The sequence below is a fragment of the Oryzias latipes genome, chromosome 7 (assembly GCF_002234675.1).
Source record: "Oryzias latipes chromosome 7, ASM223467v1".
NCBI lineage: Eukaryota > Metazoa > Chordata > Actinopteri > Beloniformes > Adrianichthyidae > Oryzias > Oryzias latipes.
This window is the reverse complement of record NC_019865.2, coordinates 14,497,940-14,524,335: the sequence shown is the minus strand read 5'-3', so window position 1 is coordinate 14,524,335 and position 26,396 is coordinate 14,497,940. Positions and strand designations below refer to the sequence as shown.

General features: G+C 37.8%; 1 protein-coding gene across 2 annotated transcripts in view; it reads right to left on the bottom strand.

Annotated features, from left to right (window-relative positions):
* Positions 1-26,396, bottom strand: part of LOC101159502 (potassium voltage-gated channel subfamily D member 3) — a 133,842-nt gene that overhangs the window by 7,690 nt on the left and 99,756 nt on the right. For both annotated transcript variants that reach the window (XM_011477174.3, XM_011477172.3), the window contains exons 3-4: positions 14,660-14,828; positions 1,666-1,767 (exon numbers count right to left, since the gene is read on the bottom strand). In XM_011477174.3, coding sequence (XP_011475476.1) covers positions 1,666-1,767; positions 14,660-14,828 — 271 coding nt within the window. The remainder of the gene's footprint in view (positions 1-1,665; positions 1,768-14,659; positions 14,829-26,396) is intronic.

Sequence of the window (26,396 nt, the reverse complement as noted above, 5' to 3'; positions counted from 1 at the left end):
GTATAAAGACTATTACAAAGAAAAAACAGAAAAGAACAAGCAGAAAAAGAGGCAGATAGAGGGATATTACTACTCTGAAAAAAACATTTAAAAAGCTGAATATTTGGAATATGTCAAAAAAGACAAATCTTTAAAATGAGAATTTTTTTAAAGAAAACAAAACAAAACAATTTCTTAATTGTACTGTTCTGATGTCTAGATAATCTAAAACTCACCTACAAAATAAAATCCATACTTGTGGAAGACCTAATTTCTTTACATTGTGTTTTATATAGTGATCGTCTAAAGTTTGTTCACATTTGACAAAGTAAATGTTAATTAATATCTAAATGTATTTGCTGCATCAAAATTGTATTCCACCTGCATTCAAATACATATTTTTTCATTTGAATTTATTAAGACAATGATAGCCTTTTAGCCACAAGGCAAAAAATATGTGAATGTCAAAATGCTGCCTTTAATTAGCCCGTTTTAGAAAAGATGCCAGCTGGAGGATGGTGAGTAATTTCTCTATGACAACTGGTTCCGTTTTTAAGTCCACATTACTCAGAGCAAGAAGTCTACCATCCTCTGATTTTAATTGCCTCAAAGTTGGGAATAAAATCAGTTTTTGACAAAAGTACTTTTGCTAAAGGGAATGCAAATTTTTTTTAGTAAACAACTTTTTCTATCGTTCAGATCACCTTTTTCTTTTTTATTTGATTGGTTAAAGATTTTTTTCAATATTCAAACCCAAAAAATTTGGCCAATATTAACTCTGGCCTTTGAATTTATTTCCAGCTATGAAATAAAAAAATCACTTCTGTTTGGGTTTTTCTGTAGATGCTGAATTAAGGTAATTTTGGATCTAAAAGGGTTTAAAGAATATTTTCGTCAAGGGGTTAAGAATTTGCAATGTAAAAATGTGATTTTTTAAGAACACATACTCAAAGAATGGGTACAAATGCCACTGGTCTTTCTCATCTAGTAGATTTAAACTTAAATATTAATATTTTATAAAAACTATGGAGATAAGTCAAAGTAATAGGACACTTCCTGTTAAGTAACTTCAAAAGTTTTTTCCTGTAAAGGGAAGCAGCTCCCAGAATGCTTTTCTTATAATCGGTAAAATAATAATAAACATACTTATATAAAAAGAGAACATTAAAAAGTGCATCTTTCCTAAGTTTACTGTCACTTCAGGCATTGCCATAAATGTGTTACATTATTCAGCCATAGCTTGAGTCTCACTGGCAGCAATCTGATTGTGTCTTCAGCACTGCTGCTTAGGAGAGATAAAGCAACACAGAGATTGAGTGAACGAGGGGAAGAAGCACTTGTTTTTGTGCTGTGTCAGGCCCTAGGCCAGTATACTGTTTGGGAGCTGCAACATTTTGGTAAAGAAAGAAACATCCTTGAGTTGTGTTTACATTTGATGCATCGCCTCAAGCCTGTTCCACGGCTGGGCAGCTGGGCTCAGAGATGCTCACATTAACTGTGCTGCCTAATAAACGAGATCACACTTAGCTGCTCTGACACGAAGCAGGGATAATGAGGGGATGGATATAAAAGTTAAATGTCTTTGCAGCCACTATAGTTTTTGTGTCATCAATTTAAAAAAAGTGAAACAATTGTGATTTGTGTTGTGCTTTCCTGGCATACTGAAAGATGAGGAGAGTGTCTTACTGTGAGCTCCAGAGCTTCGTTGAACAGGCCGTTGCGCTTGCTGTGAAGGAAGGCACTCGAGCTTTCGGTCTTTGTCAGTCTTATCCTGGCCAAACGTGCTTTCTGCAAATGAAAGATGTAGAAAGATGAAAAAATAGAGTTAGTAATAGCTTCTGCCACATCCTTTACCTAAATGACTGGGTAGCCTACTTGATTCCAGTTTCAGTGTGCTCGATATCTTAGATGTGGTTTCATAGATCGTATCAGGAATGGGGCGCTAAAGCATTCACTCTGATCTTAGGTGATAAATTCATTCTGATCTCCAGATATACTTATGAATGATAGATGGATGGAGACTGTGAAATAACACATTCCTGAGGCTAAAAGATGAGTTGAAGCAGCAGGTAAATCCTGCATAAATCCATCAGCTAAGGTTCATTATGCAATTTGCATAATTTAAAAGACCAAATTCATAACCTGTGGCAGTTTGTTTGGGCTTTTTTTTGTTTAAAAAAAATCCCAAGAGGTTATTAACACATGGTTAATTATTAGAAAAGTTCATTATGGTGATAAAAGTATCTCTTGTCTTAAATTGTAAAAGTTGGTGTTTTGAGCCACTCACCAGCAGAGACATTGCAAGACAAAAATGGAGAGACACCAGAGTCATGATTTTTGCTATTCAGAAAGAACCACAGAAACATGTCTGACTGGACATCAACACATATTTATAGTAATGTTGTATGACAATGCTGGTCTGTTTAAAGCTATCATTCACATTGGCAGCTGAAACCACAGGTTAGTTTCATCTGAAAGTCACTTTTTAAAGACATACCATTTTCTAATCATAGTGTTGCTGCAAAGTCTGTTTTCTGTCACTTCAGTTTCTCTATGTTTAAATTGATTTTTTCTTCTTTTCTTTTGTTCTTTTGTAAAAGCCTTTCCATGGGTCTTTTAATTATGATGCAGTTTTCAGTCAAAAAAAAAAACAAAAAACCTGTGTCGTTTTCTATGACATAGTTTCTGCACAGCAGTTTAGAAATTTTCTTCTGAGTTGCTGGTGGGCTGGTGGTGGTGGTAAGCCTGACCTTAACCTCCCATGATTTCATTGTTTACACTCTCTCCAGCCCTTCCGAACCCCAGTCTAACATTATTGGTCCAACAAAAATGGCAAGCAATGTTGAAGCTATCCAGCTGTACAGTTTTGAGTCAGATGCCAGCTTGGACGAGGAAAATAAAGACTGACATGGATCTATTGGTCTGCAAGTGAATGCAGTCCATGGGGCGGAGTGGGGAGCTTGTAGCCCCCCACCTGTTGCACCTACCTCACCACTATAGACTTTTTACAATTGCATTTTTTTGTGTGTGCTCCTGATTCCAAACGATTTGAATAAAGAAATGCTCAAAAATGCAATTTTCCTCTTAATTTTCTTTCTACATGTCCTTCATCATAAAAAAGGTCACAAGAACATTTTAAAAACCCAAAAAAAAAACACAATTTCCATTGGAGTAGGTCTTTAAAGAAACTAGTAGAACAAATAATTCAAGCCACATAAATAATAGGAGTCTGATTAGAGCAAGGCATAAGTGCCACTTAGGGGAGTTAGCAGATATTGTGTATGAATATTTGCTTATTTCCATTTGCCCATGCATCTAAACCCCATCTCCATTGCCAAATTTCCATACATCTACATACAAACCATAACCTATGAAGTAGCATCAGGAATTCCTGCATCAGTAAAAATATGGTAATACATGATAATTCAAGCTCTGCCCCTTCCTGGGGTTTTATTTAACATATGGAAATGTCGCTGACCTGCAGATAGCCCATGCTGTAATTTAGTGGTCTAAAGTGAGAAAGGGCGGAATAACAGGACTGCAAACAAAAACTAGCACCTATAGCAGCTTCATTGAAATTGTTGGCATTGGACTGTTTTGTCATATCATCATCTCACCTCCCCTCTTGCTCCCCTTGACAAGTCTTCTTCAGTCTTTCTGTGCTTTCACACTATGTAGATTTGTGCCGGTGCAGCTCTCCCACAGGCCTTGAGAAAAACAACTCTATGCGGTGTAAACATGAGCCTGGAACTGGAGCATTGCAGAGATGGGTAAGGGGGTCGGGCTGTTAAGGACATATCACGATGAACGGTATATGCCTTTACAGATGCTTGTTTGTGGATTATTGCTACTATTGCACCTGCACTTGTGTTAGAGGGGCACCACCGTAATCCCCAAAAATTAGACGTGAGTCTCCATTGTTACGTTCTCACACAGATTCTTAGAAAAAAAGCACATAGATCAGCAGACTATGTAGCCAAATAGAAATGTCTTCCTTTCAAACTTTAAGTAAAGCTAGTGTAACGCATAAAAGATTGCTACACCATATTTACAAATACATGCCTCCGTACAGTTTAAATGGAGATATTACCCTAGCTCTTTGATCGTATATGCTCATCTAATGAAGGTAACTGCTTATCGATGTCAAAATTATTGCGAATGTTAAAGTACTTTGGGGTGCCCTCCACAGACCCAGGCACCCCAAAAACCCACGGTACCTGTGCACTTAACCCCTGTATGTGACTAAGGCATAAAGAACATGTTGGACTCTGGATTCTGGATATATACTGTTATATAACCTAAAACTGTACGGGCAAGAAGCATTTCTAAGATAAATTCAACAACTACTATGTGGAGTGTCAGGTTGTCAGTCATCAATTCTGCAAATTATCCCACTTAAAAATGCAAAGGAGGTCTGATGTTCATCATAAGTGCACTTCAACTGTGACAGAGAATGTAAAAAACAAAGAGAATGACATTTCATAATTTTTAAAGACTTCTTTTATTTCTCTTACTACTGAAATATACCTATGATACACATTAATGACCTCTCTCCTCTTTTTAAGTAGGAGAAATTGCAGAATCGCTGACTGACAAATGCTTTATTTTTTAAAATTCTTTAGCTTTTTGTCCTCCCTGTACATGAAGACATTGTGTGAAAATGGCAGAACTTCATATGGAATCTGGCAACCGTAAAAATTTGGATCTGGTGAAACCAAGAAAGACTCTTTGTAATAAGTAGAAGCTTCTGTCATCAGAAAAATAATATTCTCTTGTTTTCTTTTGTTTTGTATGACTTGATAATCTCAGTATGATTATTAATTAAATTCTCGTGAACATTTGAGAAGGTAAACCAACAGAAGAGAAAAAGTATCTAATGTTTGGTAGTTCAAGCTACAGTTTCAACCTGGTTCTTTGTATTCTGAGAAAAGAGGGTTCCATATTTGCAGGTTTTCTGTAAACTGATGAGCCACTACCCCATTTTTTGCAACCAGAATCTGGACTTTCTGACAAAAGCAGACTGGGGAGAAAACTTCAAGCACAAAATGTCTGACCACTGTGGCCCTTTCAGTGTTATTTTCATCCCTCCCCCTGATACCTATCTCATTCCCCAGAGAGCCATGTAATCACAAAGTGGTTCTGCAATTGTATCAGCATGGACAGACGAGCTACCCAGAGGACTGTAAGGACAGCAGAAAGAATCATCACATTCTTTATTCCCTCTTCTATGGACATTTATGCACAAAGCCTTTGTGGGGCCAGCAGCACTGAAGAAGATCCAACACATCCTCTTCCTTCTGCCATGTATTATAAGGCTTCACTCTACAAAGACTTATCCCACAAAGATGGAAAGCAGTTTCCTCCCGCAGGCGTTTATTTAAAATAAAAGACAATCTGGCACACTGAAAATGAAACTACCCAGTTTGCTCTTTTCAAAACATTCATCCTTATTAGCAGTGTAAAATACCCTCTCCAGTATAATTTCACTTTGTATATGTACCTATCCATGCTGTGGCACTGCCTGCCTCTTGTACTGCAGATGAAAAACAGAACATTTTCTACTCAGCTACAGAGTACACACCTCTAATTCTTTTGTAGTGCGTACTGTACTTAGCAGGACCTGCCGTGTACACCTTATTTTCTTTTTTGTACATCTTTTGCACATTTCTTTGCATTTTTGAAGCACCATAACTGTTTAGTATTTTGTATCTGAAACAGACATATTTGAATTTGTGTGTATACTTGGTCCATTAATTGCTAAGCTTGCATTAACAAACTCAATTGGCCACGCTCTGCACAGACTTTGACAATTTCATTTGGTGTGCAGATTTCTGTGCTTTTTGAAATGGGAACTGAAAAGAAGCTTCCCTCTCTTGACTCTGAAGTTTTATGTTCCATCCAGATTTGCACATTGCCTCAAGCAAATGCTACAAATATTAATAGAGAAGGGATGATGTAAGGTCTTTTACTGAGAATACATTGAAAAAAATACCTTTTGTTTAACTTTTTATTCTTGATTTTATGTACTGAGCTTCAGTCTATAGTTCTCCTGATTAAGCTTTTTTTTTTTGTACTAGCCAATATCTTACTTTGACTTATGTCATATTGAAATTGAAAAGTGGAAATTAGATATTTTAAATGCCACGTTCCATCAAAAAGAACGGTAGTCAGATTTTTTTGGGTGGATTTAGCAAAAGCTACAAGCTTTGTGAAATATTAGTGTTGCTCCATGTAAAAAGACTGAAATCACATTTCACTGTGATTCAGCCCTCTGGGAACGCCATGGATCTCTTGTTAATGCCTTTTTAGCAGTGAATATGAGAAATGATTTTTTTTTTCTAAAAAGTGAAAAATGTTCTTTTGCTTCTTTCTTTTTCACCCAGAGGGCCATGTCAGTTTCTGTGTTTGATTGGTGTCAGCTGGTGGGCAGTGCACCAGCTGGGCAGCAAGTAAACAACCTTGTGTTACAGTTCATGAGCAATAGACTGAGTGTGTGGAGAGGCGGCACCACACCAACTGAAACAGACCCGGAACAGAAATGTGAAATGTATTTAAATTTGTTTTTTTATGCTACCTCCTACTATCAAAGATGACCTGAAATTGACTTCAGAGGTCAGCATTTCCTTATGGCATGTTTTCTTGCTGTTAACACCTTTAAGGAAAACTGTATTTTGATTGGTTCATGCAGCCATGATGCTCTACAAGATCAGGAAAAGCCCTCCAAAAGAAGTGCCTTAACGTGTACAGTGATGTACTGTGCTATGATATAAAATTGATATTTTTCAAATGTCCAACAAAGAAAACTGCACACAGGTGCGTCAGCCATTCAGAATAGTAGTGTTTACTGATGCTGTATGAGTTAGACCACATGTTTGAGTGTATACTATGATGTCAAAAGTATTTGCTCATCTGCCTTCACATGCATATGAATTTAACTGACATCTCATTCATAATTCATTGCTTTCCCAAACCTTCCACATGGTTTAGGATTTAATGGGAATGACAGGGAAGAAGCCCATTTGTGAGGACAGCCACTGATGAAGGACAAGAGGGCCTTCCTTGTAGTTGTTCCTCTGATTTATTCCAAAGGTTTTATATCAAGTTTAATTCAGAAATCTGTGCACCCAAGTCAAGTTAATTCACATCAAACATACCCATATCTGTGTAGACCCTGATTTAAGCACTGGTAAGCAGTCTTGCTAGAGCAGGAAGAGATGATCTCTACAAAGTCCCAAAACCTTTTGTACACTAAAATATGGACAGTTCTTTTTACTGGTGCTAAAAGGTCAAGCCTGGCTCCTGAAAATAACCCCACACCTTATTCCGCCCTTTACCAAACTTCCCACTATGCAGACAGACAAGAATAGTTCTCCTAGCCAGAACCAAACATGTCCATCGGACTGCTTGACAGAGAATCATGGTATATCTCTCCAGGGAACATGTCTCTACTCCAATGGAGTCCAGGGGTAGCACGGTTCACTGGATTCATTTGGTGATGATTTGGATGCAGCTGCTCTGCCATAAAAACCCATGTCTAAGAGCTCAGTACGCACTGTTCATAAGATAATCTGAAGGCCAGATGAAGTTTGGAGGTCTGTAGTGATGGACTTAGCAGGAAGTTGGATATTCTCTGCAGACTATGTACCTCAGCATCCAGTGACCTGCTCTGTTAGTTTATGTGGCCTACCTCTTTGTGGCTGAGTTACTTTTATTCCCAAATGCTTCTACCTTCTTCTAATTCCATTGACAACTGATTGTAAAATATTTAGTAGCACAGAAATTGCGTGACTGGATTTTTTGCACAGCTGCCACTCTATCACTGAGCTCACTGGGAGCGCCTCGTTCTTTCAAAAATGTTTTCAAAAGCACTACAAGCCAAAAAATGCACGACTTTATACATCTTTGGCCATGAAAATTGTAAGAACATACATTTTAAAATGTAGTGGATCAAACAATAAAATACAATATTTATAATTAAAATCCAGTTTTATGTTTTGGGATTTAGCTTTTTGAAACCTTATCTTTAGAATTTCCCATTTTTCATATTTATACAGATTTTGCTGCCAACAAATCCTAATATTACAAAAAAAAGTCCCTTTTCACTAAACCTCTATGTCACATTCCTTTGTGCACATACAGAACATTCTGTTAAAGTACATTTTTGCATTTATGAAAAGAAAGAAATGAAATAAAACACATCTGGCACTCCTGCTTGAGTTACAGCAGGAGCTAGACCGCAGGTTATGGATCTGAGGAGAAAAGTGGACCAATTTTAGCAATGAGAGCATCAGGCGCTGCCTCAGGTCTGTCTTGGAACCACACAAGTGAAAGAAAAAGACCATCTGATGGGAGAGTACACTTCTGCAGCCGCACATAAATAACCATGGAGGAGTTTCATTTTGTTTGGCACCTGCCAGTCTTCTTAAGAGCTGACTTTATTCTGAAAGACTGTTGTGCTGCGAGGAAATAAGTCAAACCACTTGCTTTGGGGGTGTTGCAGTTCGATAACACACATACACACAAAAGGAAAAAAGAGATAGTGAGACAAATAACAGTAGTTCTGGGGGGAAATGAGGAGAAACCTGGAAAAATGGACTGTTTGAAAATCTTCCTTGGAGGAAGACAGCAAGGTTTGAACAAAAGCAAAATTGATTCTGAGAAACTGAGTCCCCTTTTACTCTTGCCTTACACATACATGCAGTGAACACACTAACCTCACACTAAAACTGTTGGGGAATAAAAAATGTGCAGGGAGCGTAAATCAACTAGTCTTGATTGATAAATGTAGACCTCTCACTTCCAGCACTTGTGAGTTTAAGCCCCTTTTCTTGTTGTTTCTTTTGACCCTATTCTCAGTGGAGAACCCCATCAACATCCCTCCTCTTCCCTTTTCCATCCAACTTCTAGCAACAATCAGGACACAACTTTATCGATTGCTTAAAAGGACAAAGCCCACTCTGCCAAAGGTCATCTCTGCTTTTTTCACTTCTTTTTTGTAAATAAGAGAGGGCAAAACATTGCATTTACTATAGACCTGCAACCAGATATTTTTTGTTGTTGATAATTCTTAGGCAGTTGCTCTTATATTCAGAGCAGGACTCAGTATAAAGAGCATGCTTCCCCCAACACGGCAGCAATGGATCTCCCAGATATTGCTTGTAAAAATGACAAAAATAATGCTAATGAGACAACAATCAGTTATTATTGCAGACATTTATGCTTCGTCATTTTCTTAGTGGGTCTTTACTTGTTATCAAGGAGCATTTTATCAACGTTGCACCAGCAGATTTGCATATCAAGATGAGAAGCGTTCAGATTTAATGAGTTAATTTGTATTATATAGGCCTAATCTGATTTGAGATCATTTTAAAACCTTCATTTATTAGGTATTATCTCTCCAGTAGGAATATATATCTAGATTTACAAAAAGGAGAAATGAATTAAGTTAATGTCACTCTTTGCTCAATATAAGAATAAACCAAGCCATGCCCTCTGTATTAACTGTTATGTGCAAGAACACAAGTCAGTGACTGTGCAAAAGAAGTCTGTTGCAGTTGCACAGTGCCTGGATACATATTATACACTTGACCACTGATCCAGGTTTCTACGGTGGGAGATTACTATTTAAAAGTTAATCTTACCTTAATTCCTGCCCCCTCTCTTTTAATCATCTTTAGTTACTTCCCCTTTGTTATTCTGTTCAAATCTTTAAATGTTTGCATCTTTCAAATATGCAATCAAACCTTCCTGAGGATAACATTAACTTTATGCAAATAATCTTCATGGAGCAACTTAAGTTTCTTCAGTTCACTTTAAAGTAAAGACAGTGTTAGTGTTGGAGTTCAAAGCTGCCTTGGTGCAAACTACAGGAGGGCTGAGGAAGAAGAAGTATCAACTTCTTTGCTGTTTTTCCTTCTTCCTGCAAGCAGCAACTGGTGGCATCCTCATGTATCTTTCCTCTGTGCACTGATATAGATCAGGGGCTGTCTTTCCACCACCACCACCCAGATGGATGGCTAATTGTAACGGGAGCCCAGCACACAGCTAAAAATTAGACCTGAATGAAGATGGATGTGGATAGGGGTGGGGTGGGGGTAGAAAAGGAGGATAGGCTTGTGTGATGAGTGGAAAATCAAAACAGTCATAGGACAAAGATGGAGGAAAATGTAAGAAAATACAAGGCGACTGATGCCACATCTCTTCCTTTAAAAAGTCCCTTTTTACGTACTTCTGCCTCATCAGCACTCCTCTGCATGAGGCAATCTAAAAAGACTAGCCTATTTTACCCTCAGTTAAACATGGCCTAAGAAATAACCGCAGGAAAAATGGATCTTGTGTAAAACACAACCAATATAAAGGCTGAGCAAACAACATTTTGTTGGGGTAAATGGCCAGTGACAGTTGCAAATGGTTGGTTTAATGACACAGAAGGTCATATGTCCCTTAGGTTGGTAAACATTTCATAGCACTGCTTATTCTGCTGTGGTTGAACTGAAGTAACCCAATCAAGCAGTATGTCGCTAAATTTCAACACACCAATTAATTCAGGACTCCAGTTACTTTAGCATCACCTTAATTGGCAAAATTACACTACAGAAGTTATATAATTGGAAACAAATTCAAACATAAAGGGGCAAAAACTGTCATGCTTAAGCACATCTGGGTTTAAAGGCATATTAAAATCTCAGAAGTCTTTATATGATAGTCTTTATGTCAAATTTCAAGACTTTTTTTTGACCACATTTAGGTTAATGTATGTATGTATGTTTGGGGCATAACCCACCCCATAATCATGTGACAGTTGTTCAGAAGCTGGAAAATGTGTCTGCATTCTGCATCCAGCATACCCTCGATCTATGTCTCAGAGGCCAAATCCGCCCTAATTAATGAGTCAAACACGGTTATAAAAAGGTGGGTTAAATACAGTTGATAGATTTTATGCAGAAGCTAAATGGCAATGACGAAACACCAATCTGACAATTAATTTGGTAAAAATGCATAAACAGAGATTACTCAAGTGAACCAGAAATCTGTAATGAATGACCATACTGTAAATTGATAAAATGATCTGTTTATCATCATTACTGAAGCTCCTAGTTGCCCTTTCTGGGTAATGAACTGTGATTTTAGAAAAAAAAAAGCAACCAAAAAAATAAAACCCTAATGATATACAATTTAGATACGTGCGACATAGATGTCCAAAACAGGCTAAACAATACCTTTACAAATGCATCACCATCCTGAGCACTTGGGGCCTTATTGGGCATCAATACTGAGAGCATGAAACTGTTCAGATAGAATATTATCATGACAGCAATGACAAGGTGTTTTAGTCATGGCGCTGTGAAAGTAGAAAAGCAATCCATTGGATATACTGGTGTCAGAGCAAATCACTGAATCCAATGGAGACAAACCAAAGAGACAGTCAACTTGTTGAAAGGAATATTTCACTAATGAGGACAACCTTGAGAAGGTTCAGAGGTGAATTGGTCAGGACGAAGAAATGAGTCTGACACTGGCTAATGTTTGGGACACCAAACCGCACTGCGGCCCAGAGAACACACAGGAAGGTGGGGCATATCAAGGTCAAGAATTAGCGAACAGAAGTAATGCGGACACACAAGCACACACTGATGTACACAGATCCAGATGGGAATTCTCACTTAGAGGATTCACACAAGCAGCCAGACATACACCTTCCTTCAAGCCGGCACCTCATCTGGGCGACAGCTATTTTTGGAAAGAACAAAGCATTAGGACACACATTGTGCCTCCAGCTTTACCCCTCTTAGCGCTCTCCTTGTACCCTCGGCTCAGTCCTTCCCTCTGGCTTACCTTTGCACCACCCTTCTCCTCCTTTTTTTCATACCACCATAGATTCTTTTTAACTTAATTTGATGTCAAGGAACTTTCCAATCCTCTTTGAATCCCTCTTTCCCTCACAGTCTTGGCTGTGTTACAACAGAGTCAAACTTGGCTGGCAAGGTCATAGTTATCTAAGACTGGGCATTATAGCCAGGTCACCGTTTCAGAACTTTAAAGAAATTCAAACTGCAGCTCAAGAACATGTTGAGAGATAGACCGTATTACTCACAGAGAAAGAGAGAGAGTGCACCAGAGAGTCTAGGAAGGCAGCCGAGAAAGATGAGCAGAAAGGAGGTGAACAAATACGTAGGTGAAAAAAGCCTTGGCAGGAAAGGTGTGAATGTCAAAAAAATGTGTGTCAGTATGTTCGCCCGCTCAGAGAAAGCATGCGGAATCAGGGGAAAAACTCCTGATTGTGATTGCCAGACGACTTTTACTTTATCGTGTTGGTTGGTAGACAAAAAAGACTGTTATAAAGTACAGAGTGTTTGACTCATTTAGGGTGGAAAACTTGATTTTGGGTGGGTTTTATTTTTGTTTAATAACTATATATATTGTTTGTGTATGTATTGTTATTTATAAGGCATTGAAAATTTTGATACATAAAATATGAAATCTACACACAGGTTCACAATAAGTTGCCGTCTGAAAGTTAAAAAAAAAAAACATGGTTTGAAGGATTTAAATCCTCTGGATTAATACAATTGACCAAAATACAAAAAAAGTTAAATGTCAAATAAAACCAGCATCTGTGTTTATGGGATGTACCTGAATTTAATCCACAACGACCTTGTAACTCACCAACTCTAAAGTTATAACCCAAATTAAACTGATTTTTTGATTTCTTTTCTTCAGGCCTGTAAAGAGCAGCAGCTTTATGTAGATTGATAAACACCTGTCTAACTCGTAGGTATTGGGTTTCCAGGTGGTGGAAAATCCCCATAGCCCATATTATGCTTTTCATTAGGAAATAATAGAATGATAGAAGCAGTAATGCTTTTATCAATATTCGGCAGGTTCCTCCTGCCAAACAGGTTTAACCATTAAGCCAATGGGAAAAAAAATACAGCTTTTATATTCTTGTAGACCATTGCCTAACGTTACCAAAGTCATGGGCTCATAGTAGAAGGAAAGCCATGAGAGTCCTCTTCAGGGCATCTGGGTTCATGCAGAAAGCTCTGCAAAGGTATTGACGTAAGACACTTCAGGCCACTTGCTAGCATTTCTCCTGAGTGCTCCTTTTGGAGCTTTCATTGTACTGTACCTATAAGGCTTGAGGTAGTCTTGAAGCTCATGGAGGAGAATACACATATCACTTAAGGTAATGCTTAGGAAGGCAGCACACTGCTGAAGAAATGTTTATGCAATACTTGGCATACACACAGCATGATCAATACTGGAATACTGATTACTAAAGTGGATCAAAATATTGTTAGAATGGGTATCCACAAAAGTCACTTTTGAGCCCAAACAATTAAAATAAAGCAAAACTATTTTGTCAAATTTGTTAAGTGGTGAAGACACAAAAAATACTATATTAATATTATAAATTTAATTTCTTTTAGCAAAATTCATTCAAAATGTATTTATGTCTACATTTAGAGATAAGGTTAATTTGAAACAAAAGGCCAGCCACCAAAGTCAGGATAAGTTGAATAATAAATAATGAGCGATACACATCCCTCTTGTGTCACAACACAGAATAGAACAGTGACACCACTGTGGCATTTGAGCCAGTGGAAAAACCATGACGCCATGGTCTCTGCTTCTCAATGAATTGGGAGCTCACAATGTGGACCACTGGATCAGAATAAATAAATAAATAAAAATCCACAGTCATTGCAGTCAAGTGATACAAAAGTATAACTTGACTCCATTGTGAACAGCCATTTCCATTTCAACACCTACGTATTCCTATCCAGGGTCACAGGGTTGCTGGGAAAAAAAACAAAAAACTAAGCTGCCTGGTTTTTACAGGAGAAAAGAAGTCCCCTTGCAGAACATACACCCACCACGACTTAGAATTTTCAAAGTCAGTCATGAACATCACAGTCATTATTTGCTTTAGGCTTTTCCACTTTGAAGTACAGTTGCGGTCCTGAAGTAAAGTTTTCCTGATGCTCGTCAAACAGCAAAGAGAGCTCAGAAGTTACTGAAACAAGCCTATCTGGTAGACAGTTATTTATTAACATAAATAAATATAAATAAACTTGCAGAAGATTTAAGGAGGAACCAACTGGTATGTAGTTTTTCCGATAAGATTCTTTACTGGTTGAGCTGTCTGTGAATTCATTACTTACTGAGCAGATTCCTAAACTCCTTTGATCTGAACAGAGACACATGAAACTATGAGCATGTGAGAGTGATCCCTTCACTTCCAATGCAGCAACTTAATCTTGAGTTGGACTGAAAAAAGCTAGATCAAAGCTCGATAGTCTACCAGATCCTGCACAAAAACTTTAGACCTTTCTTGTGATGTAAGTTTTTCTGAATGCCTGTACTATGGAGCCTCATATAGAACCACAAACCCAGAGCTTAAAGAGCATTAAAGTTGTCTTAAAATAAATGTGACATGGAGGTGAATGGAGAACTTTGAAGGTAGACTGCAAAAGCAACAGAAAGTAGACTTTCCCGTGGTTTTAGTTTGTACATCAGTCTATTGATGAGGACAGTGTGATTTTACACTACACACGTCATTCTCATGGAAAACCTGAAGCCTGTTGTGCCAGGGAGATGTCAGAGCTCCCCGCTGTGCTGGGTGTCTGCAGGTCCAACCCTCCAAGGCCCGTCTGAAGAGAAATAAAACTGTGTTCACCTGTACCTTCTGCGCCCGCCGCTTGTCAGCTCTCTGGTTCTGGTGATAGATGCGGCTAAAGTTGGAGACGATGACAGGGACTGGGAGGGCAATTACCAGCACTCCACTCAGAGAGCAAATTGACCCAAAGATCTTCCCTGCAATTGTCTTAGGAACCATGTCTCCATATCTGAGAGGGAAGAAGAAGAGAGGGCACATTTAGTAAAAACATCTTGTTTAAGTTGGCACACACCCAACCCTGTGGTACCATTTCAATTTGCAGCACACTGACTTTTTCTTTACGGGGCTTTTATCTTCTTTTTAGGTTTCCTGGGGAAGTGTATATCCATCTACAGCAAAATTAAACCTGACCCCCTGACTCTCTCTTCCCCAGAGAAACAGACAGAGGCTCCAGCCAAAGCCTCTCTGCCAGTGAATGGCACAGTTACGTCCAATGACTCACTCACTGAGAGCCGATACTATTAACCTTTAGAGAGGGGAACGTGAAGGCCAGGGACATTTCTGAAATATCATTTATCCAAATTATGTCTGAAATATTTGCAAGTCAACAGTGGGTTTTTTTAAACCTCAAAACAGACAATGCATTATATATACAGTATGGGGGACCTTTCTGTGTGGAGTTTGCATGTTTTCACTGTGCATGCGTGCGTTTTCTCCGGGGACTCCGGCTTCCTCCCACCGTCCAAAAACATGCTTCGTAGGTTAATTGGTCACTCTAAAATGGCCCTAGGTGTGATTATGAGTGTGCATGGGTTTTTGATATGTGTTACCCTGCGACAAACTGGCGACCTGTTCAGGGTGTCCCCTGCCTTCGCCCATTAGTGGTCAGGATAGGGTACGGCAGCCCCGTGACCCCGAAAGGGATAAACTGAATGAATGAATGAATGAATATATATACACATACATGATTTTTACTCAGTTTTCTCCAGAACAAGTTTAGGTTAAATGACCATATATGACTATATGACAATGCTATGTTTTAATCAGCTGTAATTTGTGAAAAAGAAAAATATTTTCCCAATCAACAGTGAAAAACATCTAATAAAATATATGGGCACCGTACATCATAGTTAAAAGCAAACTTGTCTTTAAATGTATCTTTTTTTCATTTTAGTACATAAAAAACTTGAATATAGCCAGAGGCAAAGGATCAATAAAAATCTTTTTTATATGACAACTTTTCTTGAAAGTGCAGAAAAATGAAATTATGATTTATGGAAAGGCTTTGGTTCCGCTAACAAACTGAAAGTAAAAGTCATAGGTGTAAAACCAAAAGGACAGATAGATATTTTTGTAAAAAGAATATATCTCATCCTTGCCTCGTCTCATTTACTCCTGCAGGAACCAATGCAAAACAGTAGAACTGAACAGGTTTTGTGGGAAAAGTAACACATCAGACACACACACAGAACTACAGAGGTACAGTAGAAATGTAGCGTTCATTAAAAAAAACAATAAAGAATAAAGGTTCTATTTAAAAAGTGGTGTAATATGCAATGAAAACTATATTTTCTTTTCAATAGTTAAAATCTAAGCTTAACAAGTATTTTTTGGTAATGTTTTTTGCAATTATTCATATAAAATTTTTACTTTTTCAAGACTCTCATAAATAATGAAACCATTATTTGCTAATATACTCACACGGACAGTAACCACACGAAAAATGTAATAACTTTTGGCTGTGGCCCCATAAAACACTAAGTAAATCATGGATCCCTACAGACTTGGCAGAATTCTAGTCCTTTAGGCAGTTGTTTTACAGTTTAATTTTACGTTGATTATTTCTATGATGTATTGTGATTTTAATGCATTTTTCTGTTTTGTGAAGCACCTTGAATTACTTTCTGTACGAATTGTGCTATACAAATAAACTTGCCTTGCCTTTTCATGACTTGTAAAGGTTTTATCATATATATCACAGCATTTGAAACTAAACTTAAAATTACAAGTTATGATATATCTTGGATTAGTTTGCAAATTTCAGCTGGATCTTCCTGAGAGATAACACAGAAGTTATGGCTGATTTAACTCTCAAAGTATCATATTTAGGGATAGTTTAGAAAGTGCAGAAAATGCAGCCTGAACTTTTTTTTAATTTTAGAGAAGTTAGGGGAATGGGGAGCCGGTTTAGCTCGTGCTGGTTTGCGGCGCCTTCCATCCGTGAAACCAGGGCTCGACTCCGGGCTGCTCCCTGTTCCCTTCTCTACCTCTGTGCCGGTTCCAAGCCCGGCTTGAGAAGGTTGCGTCAGGAAGGGCATCCGGCATAAAACATTGCCAAGTTTACCATGCGACTTGTTCGCTGTGGCGACCCCTGATGGGAGAGGCCGAAAGAGGAAGAAGAGAGAAGTTAGGGGAATAACATATAGGGGTCACAATTGTTGGCAAAAATTTGTGATCAACTTTTATGAGGGAGTTTCTTAAACATTTTTGAAGGTTCTCATTGTTTATGAGTCACAGTTTGTAGGTGAGATATTGCTGGATTTTTGAACAAGTTCTTAAAATTCTTAGTCACGTAAAAAAAGATTTTCTTCTAAAAGTCAACAAGTCATGCAGGTGTTTCAAAAGATTATCGAATTACTGTACTGATACAGAACAGCAACATTAAGCAGGCTTGCCAAGAATAACTCAAAGTAAGTCTACTGTCATGTTACATAATGTTGATCTTTGTGTATACATTAGACACGGAATAATGCATCACTGTTTTCTACTTCAGTTGTAGAAACATAAAGTAAACTATTTAAAGGATTATATTCTAGTTGAAGTACTCCAATGTTTTTTTTCTGCAGTTAACTTAGAAAGCAAAACAAAAGCATTATTTCTCTATATTTATTTTTTTCAGTCATTTTAGTGGACTGACACACATCGATTCATGTGGATGTTCTTTAACCCTTAAAGTCCCACTCTGATCATCTTTTGATAGATTGCAAAAGTGTTCCCAGTGCTCTTTCAATTATGATTATGTCATTTCTGGCCAAAATCAAAAAAGCGGTGTAGTTTCTAGGACATAGTTTCTGCCCCTGAGTTGTGAGCAGCACATTGGCGAAAACTATGTCCTAGAAACGACACATGTATGGTATCTGGCTCCAAACTGTAGGGCTAGATAGTTCCAATATTGCTCGCCCCTCTCAACCCCAACCTAACATTACCAGAGCAACAAAAGTGGCGAGCAATATAACTATCCAGCCGTAGGGTTTAGCCAGATACTAGCTCAGATGAGGAAAACACAGACGAACATGGATCTATTTATCTGCAAGTGGATGCATCAGAATGGAGCGAAGCAGAGAGCTTGTAGAAGTAGCATCTACGTCACAACTACAATCTTTTTCCAAATGCCTTTTTGTGTTTGCTCCTGATTTGCAATGATTGGAACAAAGCAATAATAAGAAATGCAATTTTAAGATTCATTTTTTTTCTAAATATGTCCTCCATCATGTGAAGATGCCCCAAGAACATGTTAAAAACACCAAAAACATCATTTTCATCAGAGTAGGTCTTTAAAACTGGGTTTTAGCCCCAGTGTTTACATTCTTTTGACTAATCTTCAACCGTTTACTCAATCAATGCAGCGGATTCTGAATTCAATTCAATTCAATTCAATTTTATTTGCATAGCCCAAAATACCAACAACAGTCGTCTCGATGGGCTTCGAAGTAAAACATGAACTCAAAAGGATCATGAATACAAAGAGTTCAATAGGAAAATACTAAAATGAACTAACAAACTGACTAAGCTATACTGGCATCCCTGCCCTTAGACCCCCCTCGCGGTAAGGAAAAACTCCTAAAAAAACAGATTCCGGAAGAAACTAAGGAACCTCAGGGGTGCCCACATGAAGGAGGGATCCTCCCCCAGGACGGACAGGCGATTTACCAGAACTCTTAGAGAAGAATTAACTTATCTAAATCTACAACTACATATATAAAAGTCCAGCAGACGAGCTTCATCCAGCCGTGGTTGGGGGGACATTCATTCTGAAGCGCAGTAAAGGTGCTTTGCGGTGCGCTTGCTATGCGATGCAAAGCATATATGAAAAACAATTTTCTATGTATCAAAATCAGTGGATTTACTGTGATCGCGTCAATGATTGAAGATTTACAGTGGGTCAAGGGGCGTGTTAGTTAGGTGTTGCAGGTAATGTCTCTGGTTTTAAAGGGTTAATGGAAAAACAAACAGTGCTGAAAACATTAATCATCTGATTCAAAAGTAACACACCCTGTTGCTTTAAACACAAAAACATTAAACACATAAAATCTATGTACAGTCTGAATATTGGGTCTCCTTTGTAATTACATATGTCTAAGTAATTGCAAGAATCTCTCACAATTGAGCAAAATACCATATCATAAAACAACAATTATCTATAATTCAGTGTTGTGTTGGGGGATATGGCAAAGCTATTCTGGAATTACTAATAATTTACAGAAGGATTCATGTTAATTTTGTTGTATGCTCAATTAAAGTGACAAAATCTGTCAAAAACACTAAATGGTACGTTCACAAACATCCTATAAAACTTAATACAGTCAATTATGTTAGGATGTAGTGGGTGGGAATTACAGAAGACATGAAACTGAAACCAAATTAATCAAAGACCTTTGCCAAATCAAACCAACACCAGACCACACAATAGAAAGTGGCCTTTACATCAGAGAAAGAAATGCACAATGAATCAGTGGTTCACTCCCATTGACAAACACAGGCTCACAAAGAACAGGATTTGTTAGTTCCAAAACCTCAAAAGCCTATCTATCCAGATTAGGCAATAACATTCCCATCATGGTAGAAAGGGCCTATCACTATGAAACATTTCACCTTCTCCCATTTTCAGAAGCTGTTTCCATTAGAATGAATGAAAAGCTAATCATATTTATCTCCAAGCTCTCTTTAATGGGCTCCCTTCAGACAGCCCGATGCAGACTCCCTTCTTCTCCACAGTTAATTTGTTATTTCCATTTAGTCAAAGCTGGCCTGTCTGTGGTGATACCATCTTTGCGAGATGGGACATAGATTTAAAGCTGACTTTGTGGACATTAAAGAGACAAAAAACAGAGTAAAGTACTTGCAGGCTCTGTGAATGTGTTTAAAATGCTTTCTCAAAACAGAACGGAGCTATAACTTTAAGACAGAAAGAATGTGGATAAACAGTAGGAGGAAACAAGCAGCAGGGAGAGGGCATTTTTCAGGAGATATAGTGCACAGAGAGGTTTAATTCATCTCTGCATCATCCTCCCCTCCTCCCACACTTAGATGTGTTCCAGCACATATGTGGGCTTTACTGTGGGTCCTATCTTGCCACTAATGTGGGTCTTGTGCGCTTGTTTCCTAATTTCCAATCAGCACAAATGTCCATTTTCACACCATGTGTCTCCCAATGCTGATATACCTAGCAGCAGGTCATGGACTTCCTCCAGGCATATGGGTCTGAGAGGAAATGAGGCATGCCCATATAAATTATTGGTGTTTCGGTTATAACACAAAGCGAGACTGTACCGCTGACCAGTATCAACAAGGACAATGGTCAACAGTCAAAAAACAAAAACAAAAAAAACAACAGCAGATTTTTCTAATTGTTTAAAAAAAAAGACCAAGTAGAAGATCCATTTTGTAGGATTTGATAGGAATAAAACCAACTTGAGCTTCTGAAAGGTACCTTCAAAAGTAATAGAATCTTATTCATTTTTACATTTGTTAAAATTTGCACCACAGGGTAAACCTTCTCACATTCAACAGTATCCAGAGAGTAAATAAGTGGGATTACTTTACACCATTTAGTCCAACTACCCAAAATAAACACTCCAAAGACTGCTCCCTGCAGGAGTCAAACACATGAAACTAGGAAATGATGCTAAAAATAGGTCACTGTGGAGTCTACCATAGTTACACACTCCCTTTGATCTAACCATTTTCCTGCTAAACATATGGTTTGGTGACTCTATAACTATTAACTGATATTGGTAAGGATTTGAAAAAAAGGAGGGATTATTTCAAATCCACTTGTAAAATGGTTAAGTATATTCTTTAGTTTCACTGTGTTAATTCCTTTTTATTTTTAATTCAGTGTAATCTATATTTATTACAGATCGAAAAAAACATTACACTTTTCAATTTGGTTTAATTTCTGTTCAGTCTTTTCATTTTCCTCAATTACAGCATCATGGTGTCATATTTTTATGATATCAAACAGGAAAAAGACACAGTGAGAAACACAGACAGAATAGTGACATTTCAAGTATTCAGGGCTGGCTTTTCATTTTACAGGCTAACTCCCACGTAATTCCAGGGAAGCTTCCCTTGAGTCAGTCAGATATAGCTTAACTGATTCTGTTTGTATGACAGTCCCTGGCGGTGGTTTAATTCCCTAAAGGGCTAAAATCACATGCTAGGGAAGGCAGTACCTTCAGTATTATGAGTTTAATCTGTGTGCCACATATCTAGGTTGCATGCTTGTGCATATTGGATAGAAATAAACGAAAAGAGGAAAAAAAGGAAACAACTGTTTTAATAAAACTAGATAACATTGATTTTTGCTAATCCTGGAACCTGGAGTACTTTCATTTGAATGAATAGCTCAATCTGGATAATGGTCCTGAACATTTTCGTAAGGGGATAAACATAAATCACAGAGTTTTTGGATTTGAATTAGCTCCTATAGTAAAGAAACAAAAAAGAACAATGGGTATTGATCACATTTTTTTATTTTATTAAGTTATTTTGCATTATTTTACATAATTTTTCGAAAAATAGTTATTGACATGCATGGAAACACCAGTAAAAAAACACTGATGAAAAGTTGATGTGAAAACTGAGCTCCATATGGATATGCACTAAAATATCCACTGCTTTTGTTTGGCAACTAGTTGAATTTTGAAGTAAGATGACATGGTCTGAAGTTCGCCCATAGCAACAATCTGCACTGATCAGTTGGAGATTGAGATTTCCCATTAGAATATATAACATACAATGTCCTCCCTAAGTCAGTGAAAGTGTGTTTTTTAACATAAATTTTTAAAAATGAGTATGTGGACTTAGTTTCTCCTCTTATTCATGTGGCTTTCTCAATTCCAAAAGCTTCTTTGATAAAAGGTGATGAAACAACGAATGAGAGTCTTCACAGATATGAAACTGTGTTTAGTACCTTGGCTATCACAGTCTCAAGTTGTAACATCAGTTTTAATAAGCTATTTAAGCAATTCTCAAGAAATGACACAGGAAAAAAACTGATAAAGTTATGTTGTTCAACAGTGATTTCCTTCTCTCTGATTCAAAGTTATTAATAAATTTCAGAACCTGGGAAAGCTACCACAGCTCAGGTTTGCACCATGTTGTCAGTAGAGTGGTCCCCAATAAAAAAAAAACCTAACCCCTAAACACATTTCTTAACCATAATGACAAGGATGGCTGATTACTTTGTAATGTTACCTGCTGATAACAGAAGCTTTGAAACAGTGTGCTGTGTGAAGGGCTTTGTGTTTATTTCACTAAAAAAATAAATTCTGTCTTGTAAAAAAATTCTCTTATTAAGATTGGAGCTCTCCAAACTTAAAAAACAAGTATGCATTAATGAAGTATTCCAATCTCCATCAAATAATAAGTGTAAGATAATCCGTCAGTTCAATTTGTCCCAAAATCGATGTGTTGAAGATCTGAACGATAATACTTTATGACAATTTACAGTACTTGTTATATAACTCCAGCTGAAGTGGAAATCTTTCAGAGGCCAATGGTACTTTGCTCCATGGAGTTCAACTGGGTGAGAGATTGATTCTCAAAGTCTCTCTACCAACCATCCATCCACCTAAAGTCCTCTCAGACATTCTTTGGCCAGCCTGTCAAACGGAGGTGATCTCCTTGGTGTAAGGTTCTTGATGAATAGACCAAGAATCAATGATCTCCCCAAATGTTACTGGATGTAGAAAACTCATACCAAGGCAAAGTAGAAGAAAAACACATTAGCTAATTGGTCTACAATTTTCAAATTTTAATGTTTGAAACCTCAGATATCAAATGTTAAAATACTTAGGTGATGGAGAAATGTAAATATATTTTTTGATTAGAGTTTTACTTTGGCTTAACAACCTAACTCAAGTCCAGAACAAAAATAGCAAATATTATTCAGGCATTAATCATCCTGAAATGCAGCTTGATAATCCAAACATTGCTAAAGGAGCTAAATTCCTACTAAACAAACCATGATCTCCTGAGTATATGACAAATAAAAGCATGGAGCACAGATTCAAAGGGTGCCATCAGCCCTGTGTGAATGGCTGCTCTCTGAATGGCATGTTAATTGGAACAATGACCTTGTTTTTGAATGGCTAAACACACACACAAAAAAAAATACTCTAGGAATTGTGAAAGGCGTGGATAATGCCAACAGCTGATTTCTAAAACCTGCAACGTGAAAGTGACAGAAAAACAGCTGCATCTGTGGAGGCCAGACTGATAATTTCTCCAGCTCATTTACCACCATTGGCTTCACCTGTTATATCTGCAAAAATAAAATCCATGGTAATCAACTGAGTGTGCCAGTTATATTATGGTTGTGTCACCAAGGCCGCACAGATAAACTGAAATTAACCATTGTATGGGATTTGCTTCATGCAGTATAGAAAATGTGAACAATCTTGAACACAAACCTTTGAAAGGAGAACATTCTCAGCAAATGTCTGCTGAAAAATTCACATTATTATCTATTCAAAAGAATTTGATGCACTATGAAATAATTTCTAAGGTCACTGTATGCTATTATGCAGTAGCATATTTTTTTAAGAATAAAAGCAAAAGCCATCTGTAACTTTATTAGATTTATTGAGGACAGAATCACTTTTTGGCCTCGATTTTTAAGTTTGGCCTCATAATAAAACCAAAACAAAAACATGGAGACTAATTTATTAAGCCCGTATTTTTTTTATTGGGAATTAAAAAAAACAAAGAAAACAAATTCTAATCAATTTTAGTGGTTGATCTTTATGCTTTGTCTAAAAACAAATGAGGCTAAAATGAGGACTTAAGGCAAAATCCGATACCTCACCCTTCCTGATGCCTCTGTGAGGCAGGCATGTTGGATGCCTCCTCATTTGCATTCATCAATTGATGAAAGGGGAAAAAACAACAACAAACAGATAAATTGATAAAGTGAAGGAAATTATTCTACCCCTACACTGCAGGCAAAAGAAAGGTCATCATCATCAGTCACTTCACAACCAATCTCATAGTGGATCACGCTGAGCGACTGCCGCCACTTCTCCTTAACACTGTAATGTTGAACTCCTGAAACCCTTGCAGTGGTTCATACCCTTACTGTGGTTTCTCAGTTTTGAGGTTTATTTTCTAACCAAACAAACAGTAGCTCAGCTTGTTTTGCTTTAGAGTCTGTCTGACAGGTGTCACTGTAAAAATGTCATCCCAGGGTAGCTTGCTAAAGTAAGAACCTAGACAAAGAAGGCTTTCGTAGAACTTTGGCAGGGGTTCATGCCTGACTGACTGAGGACAGACTCTGCATACAAGACAGCCTCTCAGCTAAATGTGACACAAAAGCTACGTCATTAATTACTCCCGTTCATCTGCTCGTTGAAGCATACATCTATTCAGCCAGTCACACAGCAGCCCTTTAGTTAGCTATAAACATGGTCAAGATGACAGGCTTAAGGAAAAGAACAGAGAAGTGATTCATACATTTTATTTTGAATGTTTTTTTCTTCATTAATCAACAACCAAAGAGGCTACAAACAAAGACTAGACAATAAAAACACAAAATAAAAGTATGTACATGTTGATAGTGTGACACAAATGTATTATTTGAAAATACATGTGGCTGTAGATAATGTGTCCTACATGTTTTTACAAATCATGTATGTATAGAATTTTAGTGATATTGGAAATAATTCAAAAAATAATAGTAAAAAATAATGAGCAGGGAAACTGATGAAAAAACAGTTGAAACCAATTTTTGAAAAAAAAATACATTTCTGATACTTTGTGAGATCAAAAACCAGGCCTAGAGAGTGAATACCAAACTTTGCCCCAACATTGACGCTGACATAAAGCTGCATTCACACCAAGAGTGATTTGTGCATAAGAGGCGTTCAGTTTCAATGTTTAGTTAACATACAGACGCGAGCAGGAATCCTGCGGTGTGATTCAAGCATCTGGCAATTTTGGTCACAAGAACCAAAAATATCTGAACTTTGTGAAGAAGGTGCATCGCGTCAACCAATCAGAGACACAGGTTTGGCCTGTGATGTGTTGATGATGCAATTAGCGGCTGGAGTCCAAAACAAAAATATCTAAGCTCAGGGGGAGAATCAGATCGTTCTCCTCCTGAACTTAGATATTGTTCTTATTTGTATCTTGACAATAATAAAAACATCCTCTAATTTTATTATTTTTTGCTATTCCCCTCCTCTGGCTAATTCAGTACAGTAAGTCATCAAACTGGGTCACAGAGAGACAGAAGTATCGCTGAAAGTGCCATCACTCAGACTCAGCTCCTGGTGAAGGTCACCGTACTGGGAGATTCTCAATGATCTCATGAACCCAGAGATGGAGACGTGTTTACTGATGCCTTTGCAGAGCTCCCCAAAACAAATAAATCTGATCTCAACACCCTCCTTATCTTTCATGCATTCTGAATGAGACACACAGTCAATGCTTCCATGTAGTTATGAGGCTAAAAACTTTAGGCAGTGGCTCCTCCCACACACAGCAGGAGCGTTTAGTTTATAAACACATTTTTGGACAAACACAAAGCAGTAAATTTGACACGCATCGAGAGAGAGAGGTGTCCGACAGGAATTTGATGCACGACTAGTGTCCTGTGTGAATGCAGCTTAAGGTGAATATTCCCGCTCTTTGTTGCTGATTTCCTGCTCGAAACTTTGCTTTCACTGACAGCTTACTTGTTCCAGCAGAAAACTGTTTACATCAAACATGAATAAAACAACCCAGCAAAAACCGGCAGATAGATTTCCAGCAAACCCTGACAGGTTTGTTTTGACACTTTCTGTAAATCAAAACACAGAGACATTATTGATTCTTTAAGAAGCTTAAGGGTCTGATGTGTTTTACGTAAGTAATGAGGAAAGACTGAGTTGCTGAGTGGATATTGAACTTTTTATCATGCAGCTCCAGCCCATCCTTGCTATTTAACTAACAGTCTGACTTGAGGGTGGAAGAGATATTTCAGCTAAAGCCCAATTATAAAAAGATAGAAGATGAATATGGAGAATTACCAGGTTGCCCTAAAACTCAGCAGTTTGGTAATAGCTGTTTTTCTCCCACTGTGGCTCCCCACAACACAAAGCATTTTTCACTGAGCTGCATGTACATGCTTTAAATGCTGTGCTTTTCCGAGCCCCTCTATAGCGCACCCAGGCTGTCAGGGAGTATAGCGGCTTCATTACAAGCCTTGCTCATTTGCGAGAGGGAATGTGTGTGTCTGAGTGTGCATCTGTCTTTGGAAAAGGTGATTACCAGACTGTTATCAACAGAATGCTTCAGTGAATCCATTTCCTAGACAAACCAGAGTTTCAGACAATTATCACAAGTAGTGCATGACAACATTTAAATATGAATCAAAGCTGAGATAGGAAGAGTCCCTAAAGCTTGTTGTAGTGATTGCTCACAGACAGCCTCCTGAAAACAGAGCTGCCGTTAACACATTTGTCTTTCCTATGCATATTAATTGGACGCAGCATTTACTTGTGCGTGTTTATGCACACAGCTGTAATCGTGATAA